This window comes from Manis javanica, chromosome 1 (assembly GCF_040802235.1).
Source record: "Manis javanica isolate MJ-LG chromosome 1, MJ_LKY, whole genome shotgun sequence".
NCBI classification, from domain to species: Eukaryota; Metazoa; Chordata; class Mammalia; order Pholidota; family Manidae; genus Manis; species Manis javanica.
In genome coordinates, this window is record NC_133156.1 from 74,474,366 (window position 1) to 74,490,033 (window position 15,668).

Genomic DNA, 15,668 nt, shown 5'->3' on the forward strand with positions numbered 1-15,668 from the left:
ACTATATTACTACGCCATCAGAGACAGTTAGCTGGATTGTCCCCTTCATTAAAATTTTGAAGTTATCCAAATATAACACAGTTTCCATTTCACAGAGACTTTATTTTTTGCTATTTTGGAAAAGTAGAAGCTTTCATAGAGACTCTCTAAACCTATTATGTTTTGCAGATAAGACAATTATAACTTTTATCATTATATAGGAGGTTAGTAAAATGACTGGAACTAAGATTTCTTTTTTCAATTTTTAATTTATAAATTCTCTACAGGAAGATGGAAGTGAAACAATGAGTGAGTTTAACCCACAGAAGTACTCAGCTAAATTTAGTTCTACCCAAATTCACTCAGTGATTTTGAAAACAACCACTTTCTCAGACTTACAGGAAATAGTTAAGCAACCTTAGAGAAGTCCTTTGTTCCCACACCATGGTAGGGAACTTTTGTTTTTTAAATGAATCTTTTTTCAGGTAATAGAACATCATAACATTGTCCAAGTACTCATCAACCAAAACAACAAATTTACAAGATGCTATAAGTTATTGCTCTATCCAGACATCCTTTTTCCTTTAAAAAGAGCAAAGAGTATCAGCATTTTAAGACCAGGACAGAAGAATAAAAATCATTGCAGGGAACAGAAAAGCTGATAGTTCAAGACTGAGCAACATGGTTGCATCCTGATCTCAGACAAAACAGAAACCTGAAACTTAATATGTAAGCCTTTAATTTATCAAAATTAAGGTAAGTCTAAGAAATCACTAATGGGCTGAGAGGTTTAATGAGCAGTTAAATGATGTGTCCATAATATGTATATGTTGAAGGGATGGGGTATTGGGAAAGAGGAAAATTGTTGAAAATACTTCAGATATAAACAGAAAATAGATAAAAATAAATTATCTATTAGAGGTAATTAAATAGTTTAAAAATTGTTTGTGTCCTCTCTAGTTTAGAACCATTCAGGGCTGCAATGAATGACTGTAGAATCCTCAAATAACCAAGACATCTGATGTGTGGATTGTCAGATATGCCTGGCTAGAACATTTACTTCTCCTGTGACCTAGATCTATCTTGGGAAACTTGGTGCCCAGTTCCAACAGCTCCCACTTTCTATCTGCTGTAGACTCCTAAGGTATTCCTCCCCAGCCCCTGTAAAAGGCAGGTTTAATGTTTAGAGTGACAGCTCTCAAGATGCGGTATGTGTATCCTGGGAATCCCTGATACTCCATCAACAGGTCTTAAATGTCACAACTATTTTCATAGTAAGTAGAGGCTATTTGCCCTTTTCCCTCCCATTCTCTCATGAGCAGAGTTTTCATTCTCAGAGTGGAGTTTTCTACAGGCTACATGACACATAATATAACAGATGAAATGCAGAAGTATGAGAATCCAGTTGTCTTCTATTTAGTTAGGCATTAAAGAGATTTGCAACAATGTAAAATAATGCCTCTCACTAATTTTTTGTTTTGGGAAAAACAGCTATTTTTCATTTAAAAATGTTATTCATGTTAACATGTAAAACATTTTTTGTTATTATGAAATTAATAGTAAAAAATGTTCAGTGTTAATTTATAATGCAATAAATATCTAGAGCTATAACCCACATAAACAAAAGCTCTTAAGGCACACAATAATTTCTAAGAGTATAAAAGGGGTTATGAGACCAAAAAGTCTGAAAAGTAGAACTCTGCCTTCAAAGATAAATAAAAAATTCCCAGACTCTCCAGACATTTTGATCCAAGCATGGAAGCCTCAGCAGTACACTGTTTGAAAAAGCATGTAGAATGTACATGAAGTAAGAAAAACTGATACAGAAGGTCTGGATCACGGTATAGCAGAGAAGGAAGGGACAAGGTATTTGGGTCATCCTGGATTTCCAAATCTGGAAACAAATGACTGAATTTAACCATATATGCTCCTTTGAGCACCCTCAGGCAGGAGGAATGGAGACACAACAAGTTGTTCCTATGGAAAAACACAATCTTCTTTACCTTGAGGTAAACAAACTGTCCAAAACGAAGGCCGCCTGTTATGGACGGAATTGTGTCCTGCCAAATTTGTTTGTTGAAGTGTTAACCCCCAATGTGACTGTATTTGGAGACAGGGCCATTAAGGAAATAATTAAGGTTAAATGAGGTCATAAGCGGGGGGACTAAAAGGCCTGGTGTGAGGAAGACACGCCAGAGCTGGCCCACTTTCGCACACAGGGCGAAGGCCCCAGGAGGACACAGTCTGCAAGCAGTCTGCAAGCAGGAAAGCTCTCATCAGAAACCAACCATGGCGGCACCTCAGTCTTGGACTCATCTCCACAACTGTAAGAAAATAAAATCTTCCGTGACTGAAGCCACCCAGTCTGTGGTATTTTGTTATGGCAGTCCAAGCTAACACACTGCCCATACTCTATTTCCATATAAGTAGCTCCATAAATATATTAGGAGGAAAAAAAAAAAGAGATTTGTTAAGGGGGAAGGAGATGTTGAGTAAATGACTTTACAGTTCACACTCCATAATTTATGTTATGTGAACACTAAGAAGTTGTTTAGATTTTGTTCTTCTCAAAATGTCTTTTGATTAACATCAGGACAGAAACATCCACATTTTTTCTTCCTGGTTACTGTCAGGTATAAAATTCAAGCTTTCATATCTTAGCTCATACTGTAACTAATTCATATCATTGGTTATTCTGTTCTGTTAACTAACAGAGAGCCGTGCCTCCCAGTGGCTTTGCCTAACTGATAGCCATGCTGTAGCTTCACCAGGTCACTCTTTCTGTAACACCACATGAATGCTTATCCATGACCAATTCATGCCTTCTTACCAATTCTGACATAGTAGGAAATTCCTTTTAAAAAGTTGAATCTAATTGGCCTGGGATTTGTTTCTGTGGCTCGTTAATGAAGGGCAAAGTACCCCAACAAGCAGGTCCCCAGAAGGCCCTACAGTTGTGCAGCATAGAAATGGATTCAACTGAGCCACTTTGGTTTCAAACGCACAGCAACATTCTGACTGTGCAATTAGCACAGGAGATGAAAGGAGAAAGGCAGAAAACGTTGGGTCATTCTCTAATTTTGATTTTGCAAATGCTTCTGAGTATGAGATTCCCTCCCTCTAGCCATCATCTTCCCTCCCCTAAAACACAGAGACCATGTCTTACTTAGCACTGTCTTCCCCATACAAAGCACACAGCTAGCCCTCAAAATACATTTCAGTGGAAGGGGAAGCTGAATGAATACTGATAAGAATATTCCAAAAAAGTGATTTGAAATTACTCTAATTTTTGTAGAGAAGTTTATAGAAAAGGTAAAAGTAAAAAAAAGCATTGAAATTTACTCTTATTTGGAAAAATTCTCAAGAGTACGAACAAAACACTGTTGTTATTTAAATGTTTGTTCTGGAGTTCTTTGAAGTGATACTAGTCTCAGATAACATTTGTTGGGCATCTAATATGTGTGGGTCACTATGTTAGGTGCCACCTCTAATAGCAACCAAATACAAGAGAACTGTGTTTCTGTCTGTTGTAACTGATGGTTCCTGGCTAAACAAGCATATAAACTCTTTACATAAAACTCAAAATGTAGTTTTTTTAAGAACTCATAAACCTATACCCAAAAAGCAAATATCACTATTAAAAAATTGTCAGAGGATATGAACAGACAATTCTCCAAAGAATAAATTCAGATGTCCAACAGGCACATGAAAAGATGCTCCACATTGCTAATTATCAGGGAAATGCAAATTAAAACCACAATCAGATATCACCTCACGCCAGTTAGGATGGCCAACATAGAAAATAATAGGAACAACAAATGCCGGCGAGGATGCAGAGAAAGGGAAACTCTCCTACACTGCTGGTGGGAATGTAAATTAGTTCAACCATTGTGGAAAGCAGTATGGTAGTTCCTCAAAAAACTAAAAATAGAAATGCCATTTGACCCAGGAATTTCACTCCTAGGAATTTATCCAAAGAAAACAACTTCTCAGATTCAAAAAGACATATGCACCCCTATGTTAATCACAGCACTATTTATAATAGCCAAGAAATGGAAGCAACCTAAGTGTCTGTCCATCAGTAGATGAATGGATAAAGAAGATGTGGTACATATACACAATGGAATATTATTCAGCCATATGAAGAAAACAAATCCTACCATTTGCAGCAACATGGATGGAGCTAGAGGGTATTATGCTCAGTGAAATAAGCCAGGCGGAGAAAGACAAGTACCAAATGATTTCACTCATCTGTGGAGCATAAGAACAAAGCAAAAACTGAAGGAACAAAACAGCAACAGACTCACAGAACCCAAGAATGGACTAACAGTTGCCAAAGGGAAAGGGACTATGGGGGGTGGGAGGCAAGGGAGGGAGAAGGGGAATAAGCGGCATTATGATTAGCAAACATAATGTAGCAGGGGGGCATGGGGAAGGCAGTATAGCACAGAGAAGACAAGTAGTGACTGTATAGCATCTTACTATGCTGATGGACAGTGAGTGTAATGGGGTATGTGGTGGGGACTTGATAATGAGGGGTAGTAACCACAATGTTGTTCATGTAATTGTATATTAATGATACCAAAAAAAATATTAGGAGATACTTTTGAAAAATAAAAAAATTTAAAAATGTAGTTTTAAATACTTATAAAATGGAGCTCCAAACAGGTGGTACTTTTGCTTTCATAACATACCATGTATGCTTCTTTGAGCATCCTTTATCAGAAATGTGAATTCCAGTAACTTATTTCTTTGGAAAAACACTATCTTCTTAACCCTGATGTTTCCCAGGAACAACTGTGGCCAAAGGTAAGAAATGCCTCTACTTTGTCCCCATGTAATCCAGCCATATAGCCAACAAACAGTTAAAGGATTATTTCTTACATCCTTCACCTTGCTATTTAGTTAAAATCATGACCTTATATATTTCAGAAGTTCAAAATATTACTTTGTGGGAAAGAACAAAACCAACAGATCCAGAGAGTCCTGGCAGGGCAAAGGTAGGGAGGGTATGCCACTATGATTCATAATAGATGCTCAGAGCCAAAAGATGCTGCTATGTTACACTTATTCAGCAAAAATAAAAATAATAAAGTAAGGGTGCCACAGTCACTAGAATAAATACAAATCCATTAGCAAAACTAGCTTCTCATTAAGCTTATGTTAGGAAACACAACGAAACAGGTATGAATTTAAACACACATGATATTACAGACATGTTTGTTTGCATTCTTGGTGCCTGTGAAATACAGGCCTTGTTACCAGTTAACGAAGTATGCTTATTCTGCATCTTCATGCTAACACTACCCTTTCTGGTCTTAAATTCTATTTCAACCCCACCTGACAGACAAAATATATTTAATATCTGTTTAAAATGGAAACAAGTTCTACTTGCATGAATAATGAGGTATTGCATATTATATTTGCTTGAAGGAACCAGAAAAACATATCTACATCAAATTAAATTGGATGTGGAAATGAAAAGTTCCTCTACTCTTACAAGGTAGAACAGGGACATGATACAAGCATGATTAATTTTTCTTGACTTTGATGAAAATGCTGAGATATAAATACTATAGTAAGAACAGGAAGGACTCCATCTTAAGGCTAAGATTCCATTTTAAATACCAGGGAGTTAGAAGGTAAGGTTCCTAATATATTTTATGGTGATTAGCCAATAACCAATACTACCTTAAGGCAGGGCAAGCAGTCCTAAATGATATGTTCAGTGCTTAAGGATAACCACTCTCTTGGACAGGAACAGGATCAATAAATTCCTTGTGTTAAGTTTATCTTACAGAACACGTAGAGGACTGACTATGGATGATGACATAATGTCTCTCACTGGAGACAGACATCACGAGACCACATGTCAAGCCTACGCCCCCACCCCCGACCCTTTGCCCCATTCTTGAAAGCCTTAAGACAGAATCCTAAGCCTCTGAGTGTACCTTCTCTCTGAGGTTACCTGCACTTCCCTTTCTTTGACTGTGTGCTTTGCCTTAAATAAAGACTTCTTGCTGCTCAACTTACTGTTTTGTCTCTGTGCTCTTCCAGTGGTAAACATCTTTGTTACTTTGCTATTTCGTTCAATTTTCTAGACTTAAGTGCAAGTCTCCACTCTCTCTGCCCTAGTTCAGGTAAGTAAGAAAGGGTTACTAAGATCTCTGATTTGGGCTTGCAAGTTTCAGATGAGAATGCAGCTGTATGATCATGCTCTTTGGTAGCCTGCCTGAAAATCTTCTTTCTTTGCTTTGGGAAGTTCTCAGAACATAATCTCACTCCATCCAGTGCTCTGTGGCTCCCCCAAATCCTGAGTGGTAGGGGTTTAGTTCCTATGCCATGCAGATTCAAGCAGACACTGAGCGCCAGGTGACCCTGGCTTCAGAAGTTGGCGAGGGATTTGCCCTATGCTGAGCAGACATTCAATGAGCTTCCCCTTCCTCTCTCTGCTCTTCCATGCTCTCTGCTGCCTACACAGCTAGTGCCATTCACTGCTACTCTGGCTTTAATGATTCCTTCCTTACCCACGCTTGTCCGACCTACTCGAGAATTCTTTCTCCCAACAGAGTCAAGAACCCTCTCCCATCTAGGTTGAGGTTTCACCTAGTGCTCAGGGAGAGACCTCCCAGACACAGCTGCCCGACAACACTTAGGCAACACTCCACTGAAAATGTTACAAATGCATAATAATTGTTAATAAATATGAAATGGAAAAAAATCCTCCTATACTGGTCTCAAGCCTTTAGTAAACAAGACACAGGAAATATCATTTGTTCCCAATTTTGAAAATCTTATTATGGCTGGAAAATGCACAAATCATCATGTATCTCAGACCTCAACTAATATCAGAAAGTTTTCAGTTTCTGTGTACATTTTAGTTTTTTAATTAAAGATATTAAAACATCCTGGTAATATCCTTAAATGAGAATCACAGAGCTAGTGAGTGAAGAGCAATGATTTGTCTAAACCACTCTTCAATATTATACTATGTTATGCAGCAATCTTACAAAATAGGTAGGTTCATGGATAGATCTCCAAAATGAAAAAAAATAAAAGATACCATATATATCTAAAGAAAGCAGTGTGGGATGGGACCTGTGCTTACAGAAGTCTGACAGCTTTCGAAGAAAAAGAGTTGTTGATTGAGACAGTTTAAAATGGTATCCAAGAAGACTGTATTAAATTGTCCACTCTCTGCTTCTTCTCTGGCCCCACTTCTGACTCCCCAGTAGAAGAATGGAGCTAGGAGACATGGAAAACTAATTTTGGTTTGCTTAATTCTTTAGTCTTCATGATAAAAATAAGAGATGAAGAAAAATTATCAGCATGATATAAAAAAGAATTCAAAATAGAAAATAACCAAAAGAAAAAATTCAGTAGCTTTGAACCCCAGTATTATCTGGTTTCAATAAGACTGAATTAAGCCCAAAGCACCCATCTTCTAAAAATGTTTTTATACAAAAAACTGTATATATATTTCAGGATTTATTTTCTCTGTTATTTACAAAGGAGTTACATAGATCCAAGAGAAAATATAAAATTTATAATAATATACAAAGATCTAATAATAGTTATTTAGTTGTACTGAACAACCAGCGTTCGAAAATTGTGTCAGTTCCAGAGAGGAAATATCTAGTTAAAATTCTGGCTAGGGGACAACTAAAAAGCATCAGGTTAGCAAGTATAACATCATATTCCATGGACTGAAGAATACAGACAAACAGCACTGAATACTGAGAGCATCTGGTTCCCTTACCTTTATATTTACCATGAAAGCAATGATCAGAACTCAGATAAAGATATGCCATCTTAATCACTTAAAATATCCTCATGGAGGGAAAATAAAATTATTTTAGCTCAATGTTCAATTTTCTTTTCCTTTTCTAGGCTAAATTATTTATCCCAGTATTTATATTTACACCCAACTTGTCCTCCAAATTTATAATCTTTACCTTCTATAGGATTTTTAAAACTCTTCCCTCATAATATAGGTCCCACAGTCTTTGACAATCCTCAGAATACCTCTTAGATTTAGCTATAACAAGTTATTGAAATTGTCAACAATACCAAAATATTTGTGGTCATTAATCTCTCAGGCAAATCTCATAGCTATAAATATCTTTGTAGGATCTAAAGCTAAAGAGTATATTTTTAATTTTATCAACTATTTGGATATAGTTTCAAAAGAATCCCAACCTGTCATAATTCCTTATTTAAAATGAAAATTGGCATTAGGCATAACAGTACCTGTGAATAATTTAACAGAGAATGCACATCACAGAATAAGATCTGCAAAGTTATAAGGAGTCTTCATTGTATATAGAATGCTTATGAGTTAGAAAATAGCTCAACTGGTGAATAAACTTACTGAACTTGATCTCAGATGGGTATGAACAATGAATTGTTTTGCTGATAATTCTCTGAAATACTTTTCCATCTGAAGCATGAGACTGATAAAACACAAGGTAAAATGACAGTCTTAAATCTCTATAGCAAAAATTTTGCTATCAATTTACATTTCATAATGTATGTAATTGTCAAATCACTATGTTATACACCTGAAACTAACACATCAACTATATTTCGATTAAAGAAAAAACGACTTCACCACCAATTACAACTTACTGAGGGTCAGTTTGATTATCATCAACCAATTAAAAAATAGTGATGAGTTGGAGTAAGGATTTAATATGGGTAATTGTTGAACCACTGTGTTGTATACTTAAACTAATATAAGATTACATATCAACTATATTTCAATAAAAAAAATAGTGAATACCCAAAAGTATGGATTTGTAACCACATTTTTTTCTATCAACTAGTCACTGTCATTTCATTATCTGCCAAGAAAAGCTTCTATGCATGAGTTCCTCAAGTTTTTCTTTCAACAATGTTTCCTGAATTGGTAATTGATTAAAACAGAACTATGTACCCAACTGCGATGAACAACTGTATGAGAACAAAGTTAACCACACTTTGGTGAATATGTGCGTATTTCTATTTAACTCACCATACTATATTATTTAATCCCCAAGACAGACTAGACCCTCCTTTCTACACTCAGTTATTTTAATATGTGCTTCCTCCAATTGGAAAGTTACCAAGCTTCTCAGTAGCCTGTATTGATGCAGATGGAAGTGAAGCTGTTTTAAAGAGAAATGCATTTTTATTCCCACTAACATCCAATACTCTATGCTCAGTCTGAGTTTTCTTAATCCAGCCACCCAATCTAGACACTGAAAGGAAAATAAAAGGCTTAGGTACTGAGCATTTAAAGAGCAGAGAAAGTACTGCTAATAAGTATAAGGGGGAACCAGCCCAAACTCACAGACATGATCTTGGTAGTCTAGGACACACTAATACACACTAATTCTGCCCACAAGTCCCAACGACCACAGCAGCCTCCCTTACTTAAGTATCGACAGCCTTTTAATTATGGGACAAGAAGAAACTAGACAAGTTATTACATTATTCCTGTCTTCAAATCATACTACCAACACCAACTTAAAGATCTTTTAAACATTTAACTCTCCTCAGTCACTCCCACCAATCTCCATTCATTTTTCCTCTAAAGAGAACCTTGGAATGGTGTAATTGCAGTTAAAATGATGGCTATTCTAACAACTGTTTTACATCTTATAAAACAACAGTTTCAGCTGTGAGAAAGATCATGGCCCAAAGCCTCCTTGCCCACAGAAAACTTCCTCTACAATAGCCAGTGACACCTGAGGGAGTTGTCTGGGAAACACTACCACACAGCCCTGGTCATCATTTGCTGTGAGTTCCAGGAAGGAAAAAACACACTCAACTCACAGAGGTACCAGTTCTCTTATCGCACTTCCCATTCTCCTGCAACCCCAGTTTATGAAGCTGTCCACATCAGGAAGAAATATCAGGAAGACTTCTTTAAAAGCCTTCATCCCAGATTATTGGCTTGACCTCCCCCAACAGCACCAGGAGTCTGGGGAGCCTTCAGACCATCCAACCCCCAAACCTACAGAAGTCCAGACAATTGGCCTGGGTTTTGTTTTGGTGAATGCATTCTTGAAATACATGGGAGGACTGACCAAGAGGACCTTCATTAAGCAATACACGCTGAAAGGAAAAGAACTTCAAAGGGTCTTCCACGGTTGAACTTGACTCTCCATTGTTTTTTCAAACTCCCTTGGAAGCCTGAATTTTCTTTATTTGGCAAATGAACTGGTTTCCTCCTAGTTTAAATGCTAAGGTTGGAATTAAAAAAAAATCAATTGGCTCATTGTTCAACCACAAGCATCAACAGAAAAGTGAAGCAAAACCAGGCAATAAATAACAGTTATTTCTACCATAATGCTCCCACAAGGTCAATAGCTCTGTAGTCCTTTGTACTTTTTTTTCTTGAAATCTAAAACATTCAGAAAATGAACAGTCCTACCTTACATGTAACTATGAATTTTCTCACTATGAAAGAAGTACACAGTCTGATAAACTCGTGGCAGATGTTTTCTCTTTTCAGTACCTCCAAATGCCAGTCTTAAATCATCCATCCTCTCACTTATCGAATCCTTTTGTCCAACCAGAACCAGTTAACTCTGCTTTCCAACCCTGATTTTATCTTTCAACCTCATACTATGGTGCCCTACTCCCCAAACTAGGCTCATTTCTGAGCCAATAACTTACAAGGCTCAAGATACAACCACTGTGAAAATCTCTGCCTGTCAGCTTCCTCCTTTACCTTAAATTTCTACATCTCTTTCATCTTTATCACTAATTCTATATAGTCCCAGTTTTCCTAAAGATATCTGGACTCAGAGTCCTACAGGTGCTCCCAGGACAATGACACATGGATTACAATAGTGAACCAGGTTACAAGGGAATCCTGGTCTCCTTCCATAGACAAAGGAACTCTCACCATCACATTTACTTCACAGGAACAGCAGGGCAATGTGCAACCTTCTCCACAAAGGCCACTAGATATAAAAGGAGCTGTATCATTATAAGGGCCCCAAAATTTCCCTTCATTCCCTATCCCAGTTTCCTGTGAATATTCAGAAGACAAGCATATCTAGGGATTCAGATTCAAATTAAAAAAAAAAAATTGTTCCTCTGGTTGCCCCAATAGTATTACAGAGAGGCCTACTAGTCTTGGCTCAAATTCCAACCACTCCATCTTACAGTTTTTAAGACTGATAGAACATGGCTGCACACTGTTCTCACCTCAGCTGAACCACAAGCCTATTCTAGCTCCATTCCACATTTTGCAATAACCTTGGATAAATTCCTCCATAGCTCAATTTCCTAATGCTTTCACAGAGCAGGTTCAAAATATTATTCCTTAACAGGACTATTACACTACATCATTAGAAATGTGAACTTGTGACAAATATTATGTGAACAGGTTATAAAGACAATTCTGTGCATTTATTTCATAATTACAAAGCTGTCTTAAAGTTTTATTGCCTTTCACTTCTTCTATATTTCTATTTTTTATATTAGCAGGAAAACTAAACTAGATTCTTCCATTTCATTTCTCTTGAGGTTATCTGATGACAGGTTTGTGGGTTCCTTGTCAACTGTGCCTAGCGGAAAATCTGCTTGTAAGTGGCCATTCACAAAATGGTGTTTCAATCAAGTGCTGAGGAGGAAATTACCCCTTGCTCATTTTCCATATGATAATTTCCTTATAACCAGCCTTTCTGGTTATGTATCTTTCAGGCTGAATTCTCAAGGATTGTCTATAGACAAGTGACAATCATGGGTTTTAATCATTTCTAAAATATGTTGTCTGTTCAACTTGTCCCAAGACACTCTTTTTTGGAAGTTGTTATGTAAAGCAAAGCAATTTTCCACCACAGTTTTCCTTAAAAACTGGTTTCTAGTTACACCCTCAGCCTTAGACTATTAAGCCCTATTTCACTTAACTGAAATAAAAAACAAAACAGCAAAACAGGAGGATAAACAGAATTTAACTTACATTCTATCATACAAAGAAACTGTGATCTTCCATTTTTTAAGGGTTTTCTCTCAGTGGGATAAATTGTGATAGAAAAGAAGAAAAAATATATATACACCCAATGTAATAAGTTCACATTTTTGACAGATGATACTAAAACTTTTAAGGAGAAATGCATACCTATAGGACAAGTGCTATTTGTAAGACAAAAAAGATGAAATCACAATTATATACTGTTTTACAATTCACAAAAATCTAACTTGTTTTCCAGACTTTCCACTGTGGAAGCTGGGTGCCAACTGGATGCCAATCTGAAAACAAAAACAAAAACAAAGACAGAGTCTCTTGTTCAACTATACAGGAGGCTATTGCACTAAAGTGATTCCTAGATGCTTGGTTCATATAAAAAAAATGACAGACTGTGTTTTCAGTTCTGGGATATCAATGCTTTTCCACCCTCTATTTACTTCAGACTATACCACAAACTAGAAAGCACAAAGAATATATATATAATAGCAAGAAAATAAGAAGCCTTCCTCCATCAATATGCTTTTAAGTCCTGAATTTGCTTGCCCATTAAACCCAAAAGCTCCTTCTGATGAATACTTCTAGTATCCTCAAAATGAAATCACAGATTTCTAGGCCCAGATTCCGAGAGTTGTGCCCTAGCATTTACATTCCTTTACATGAATTTAAGTTATTCTGAAATATCCTAAACACTGCATGCAAATGCGATAGTCATCAAATAATAACTTGCCCTAACCTAGCACATCCATCAAAAGACCTGGACAGTTGCCATCAAGTTTTTTTTTTACTTTTGGTAATACATCAATTACTACTTCCTAATATTTCACCTCTACCTAACAGGACATAATAATTACTGACTAACCAATCCTGAGTACTGGTCCAGCACATTCCTCTCTCCCCATAAAAAGTCACCAAAAATTCAAAGCCAAACTGGATATCTACTCTTCAGCATTAAGAGTCAGCAGTGTCTCCCAAGGACAAGATCAAACTATCTCTGGAACCAACTGGGAATTCCTGACACTAAGGTCTCTCCTTAGATGCCCTTTCTGGAGATAGGCATATTAAATGGGTTACAGTAGTATTTTTACCTGACAAGGTAACATAGGATGTTCATCAAATAAACCCATTATCAGCAGACAAGAGAGCAGGGTCCAAGAAAAATGAGCCACACCAGCAGCAAATTTTGACAGAAAACAAGGAGCCCTACTGTAATAGATTAATACTGAAAGTATGAAATAGAAACTAAATGTGCCTGCTTTGCAAATTTATAGGTCAAAGGGTGAAACCACTGACAAGATTTTTAACCGAAAGGTATGTGGTCCGGAATAGCTGAAACTTTTTTGTAAGGCTTTCACACCTCTCTCCATATGCAGGAATATATGAGAAAGGGTTTAAGTGGTGAAGATTCTATTAAAGAGGATGAATGTGTAACAAAAGCCAATATCAAGCTTGATAAATCCTGCAATCACAAATGCTATGCATGAAGAAATATTCTATACCAGAACACCAAGACCTAAATAAAGAAGAAATAGATGTACATACCCTTTGTACCTAAAAGGATTAAGTACAGAGTCAAACATACTTTCCGCTATACGATGAGCTTTTTAAAGACACTAAAAAATTCTACAGCTATTCTTCAAAATTTCTGAAATAACCAGTTCACCTCAAATTACTAGGAGCTAATTTCTTGTTGACCTTAGATGCTGTTTCTATTCTCTTTGTTAAAGGACACTAGCTAAACCTCCGAGGAGTGATTAACACATTCACTAAAATGATGCACTGCCAAACTGTCTCCAGCACACTCTGAAAAATCTGGAAGACAGATAGGAAAAGGATTAGAAATCAAATTTCATACATGAAAGTTGAAGCACTGCTTCCTTTTTGTTCTCCTCTCTGAAACTTCTCCATTGCTCTCCTAAATGTGACAGTTTGCAAACATTCACATCTACAGAAACATATTTTAAGAGAAGAGAAAGGCCCCAAATTTAAGACTTGAGAAAATACTTTAAATCTGTAGACAGAGGCTCGCCAAATCAGTTAGCAATAATCCCCACTTAATGGGTGACTCAACCTTGCTCTCTCCTTTTTTTTTTAATTTAGTGAAATCTCACATTTAAAATCCTACTAACATTGGAGCTCCAGTCATTCTACCTAAAACAAAGAAAAAGCCTTATTATATTCATTTGAAAGGATTTAATGATTTGTATTAAACATTTTTTTACACCAAAGTACTAGACAGTCCTGTAAGACTTCTTTCAGCTCAAATCTTCCTTATTCTCTTAGTAACTTTATCAGACTATTCTTAGAACCTTAGTAATTACAAATAGACCTTAACGAGAAAAAAATTTCAGAATTAAAGTTGTCATCATTAAGCCTAATTAAACAGTACAGACAGGCAGATGTGAATAGAAGAAAGCATTCTGAATTAGGGACAGGGAGAATATATGAGTAGTTTGTAGTCCCATGAATGAAACAAAGCACAAAACATAATCTGGTTGGGGTTTGGGATATAGTGGATAATATCTCTATCTCTTGGGTGGCAACTGACCCACCTAAACGGAGGTACAACTTTGGCTTCTATTAATGCGACAAACTGTCTACTTTAAGTAACCTCCATCCCCTGCAAGAAAACACGTCAATTAGAGAGTGAATCGTCTAATCTGAGTGTGAATTCTCCATTACTAGCAGTTTTCCTACTTTCTATCCCAAAAGAGAATCCATACACTCCACGCCACAAAATGGTAGGTTATCTCACCCTTATAGGTGACTCTGGCACTTCTGGTCCAAACAAAAGCTACCGGAACTAGGATGGGATTGATTATGTTTGCAGGGCATGCTGCAGGTTCCTGCTTTGACTCTCGCCTCAAGTCACCGTGACGGATTATTGATATTTAATGAGACTTCGACTGAAAAACTGATATTATCAGGAGCTGGGTAAAAGAAGCTTGAACGCCCTGCGGAGTGCCTCAGCAACAGTCAGGAGGGTGGCAATGCGGGCAGGCACCTCCTTGGCACTGAGCGCCGGTGAGCCCAAGCCTTTCCGCAAGTTCCCTTCCTTGCACTAAATTAACCTGCCAAGCCCCCCATCCCCACCCCGCCCGATTAGGAAAAGTCACGCGGAACTCGCTGAAGGACAGGGGGACAGCTCCCGGGGCACTACTCAAGTTGGGCTAGGCAGTGGCCGAGACTTATAACCCTCCCCTCCCGAGAGCCGTAGCTGACATCGCCTCCTCCGGGGGCAAACCCGGGGTGCCAACTTTCCCGCTGCCCCCTCCTCAGAGCACAGCAGTCCAAAGTTTGCCGTTCGTCACCTGGCCGCGCAGCGGAGCTTCGGGTCCGGATGTGCCCGACGCCCCTTATCCAGGGCAGGCGGTGGCACTGACCTTCGCGCCAGCCCCCGGCCCCGCGCCGCCAGCGGCCACCCCCAGTCCTTTCCCACCGCCCCCAAACCCCAGTGGGAAATCCGTCGTGGGGAGGACTGCAGCCCCGTGCATGACGACTGCCCACGGCCTTCTGGGCCCCAGAGAGCCACGGTGCCCCTGGCCCACCCACTCACCATTGGTGAAGGGATCCATTATCCCCCCGCCGCGGCTCTTGCAGCCGGAGAACCCAGGCTTCCTACTCCAGGAGCTGAGCGGCCCTGCCGACTGAGCATGCCCAGCGCGGCCGCCGCGGGCGGGGGAAGGTGCCGCGAGAGGTGCCACTCCGCCGCTCGGACGTCCCACCG

At 38.3% G+C, this 15,668-nt stretch overlaps 1 protein-coding gene across 6 annotated transcripts in view; it reads right to left on the reverse strand.

Moving 5' to 3' along the window:
- LNPEP (leucyl and cystinyl aminopeptidase) overlaps nt 1–15,668 on the reverse strand; it is a 79,303-nt gene extending 63,635 nt beyond the window's left edge. For 3 of the 6 annotated variants that reach the window (XR_005059606.2, XR_005059607.2, XM_017651927.3), the window contains exon 1: nt 8,351–8,369. Coding sequence is in view for 1 of the 6 variants with exons in the window: in XM_017651925.3 (XP_017507414.2) it covers nt 15,498–15,516 (19 nt within the window). In the remaining 5 variants the exon portion in view is untranslated. Of the gene's footprint in view, nt 1–7,087; nt 7,107–8,350; nt 8,370–15,497 lie in introns of those variants that run through there. The other 3 variants (XM_017651925.3, XM_073233574.1, XM_037012024.2) reach the window with 3 other exon arrangements.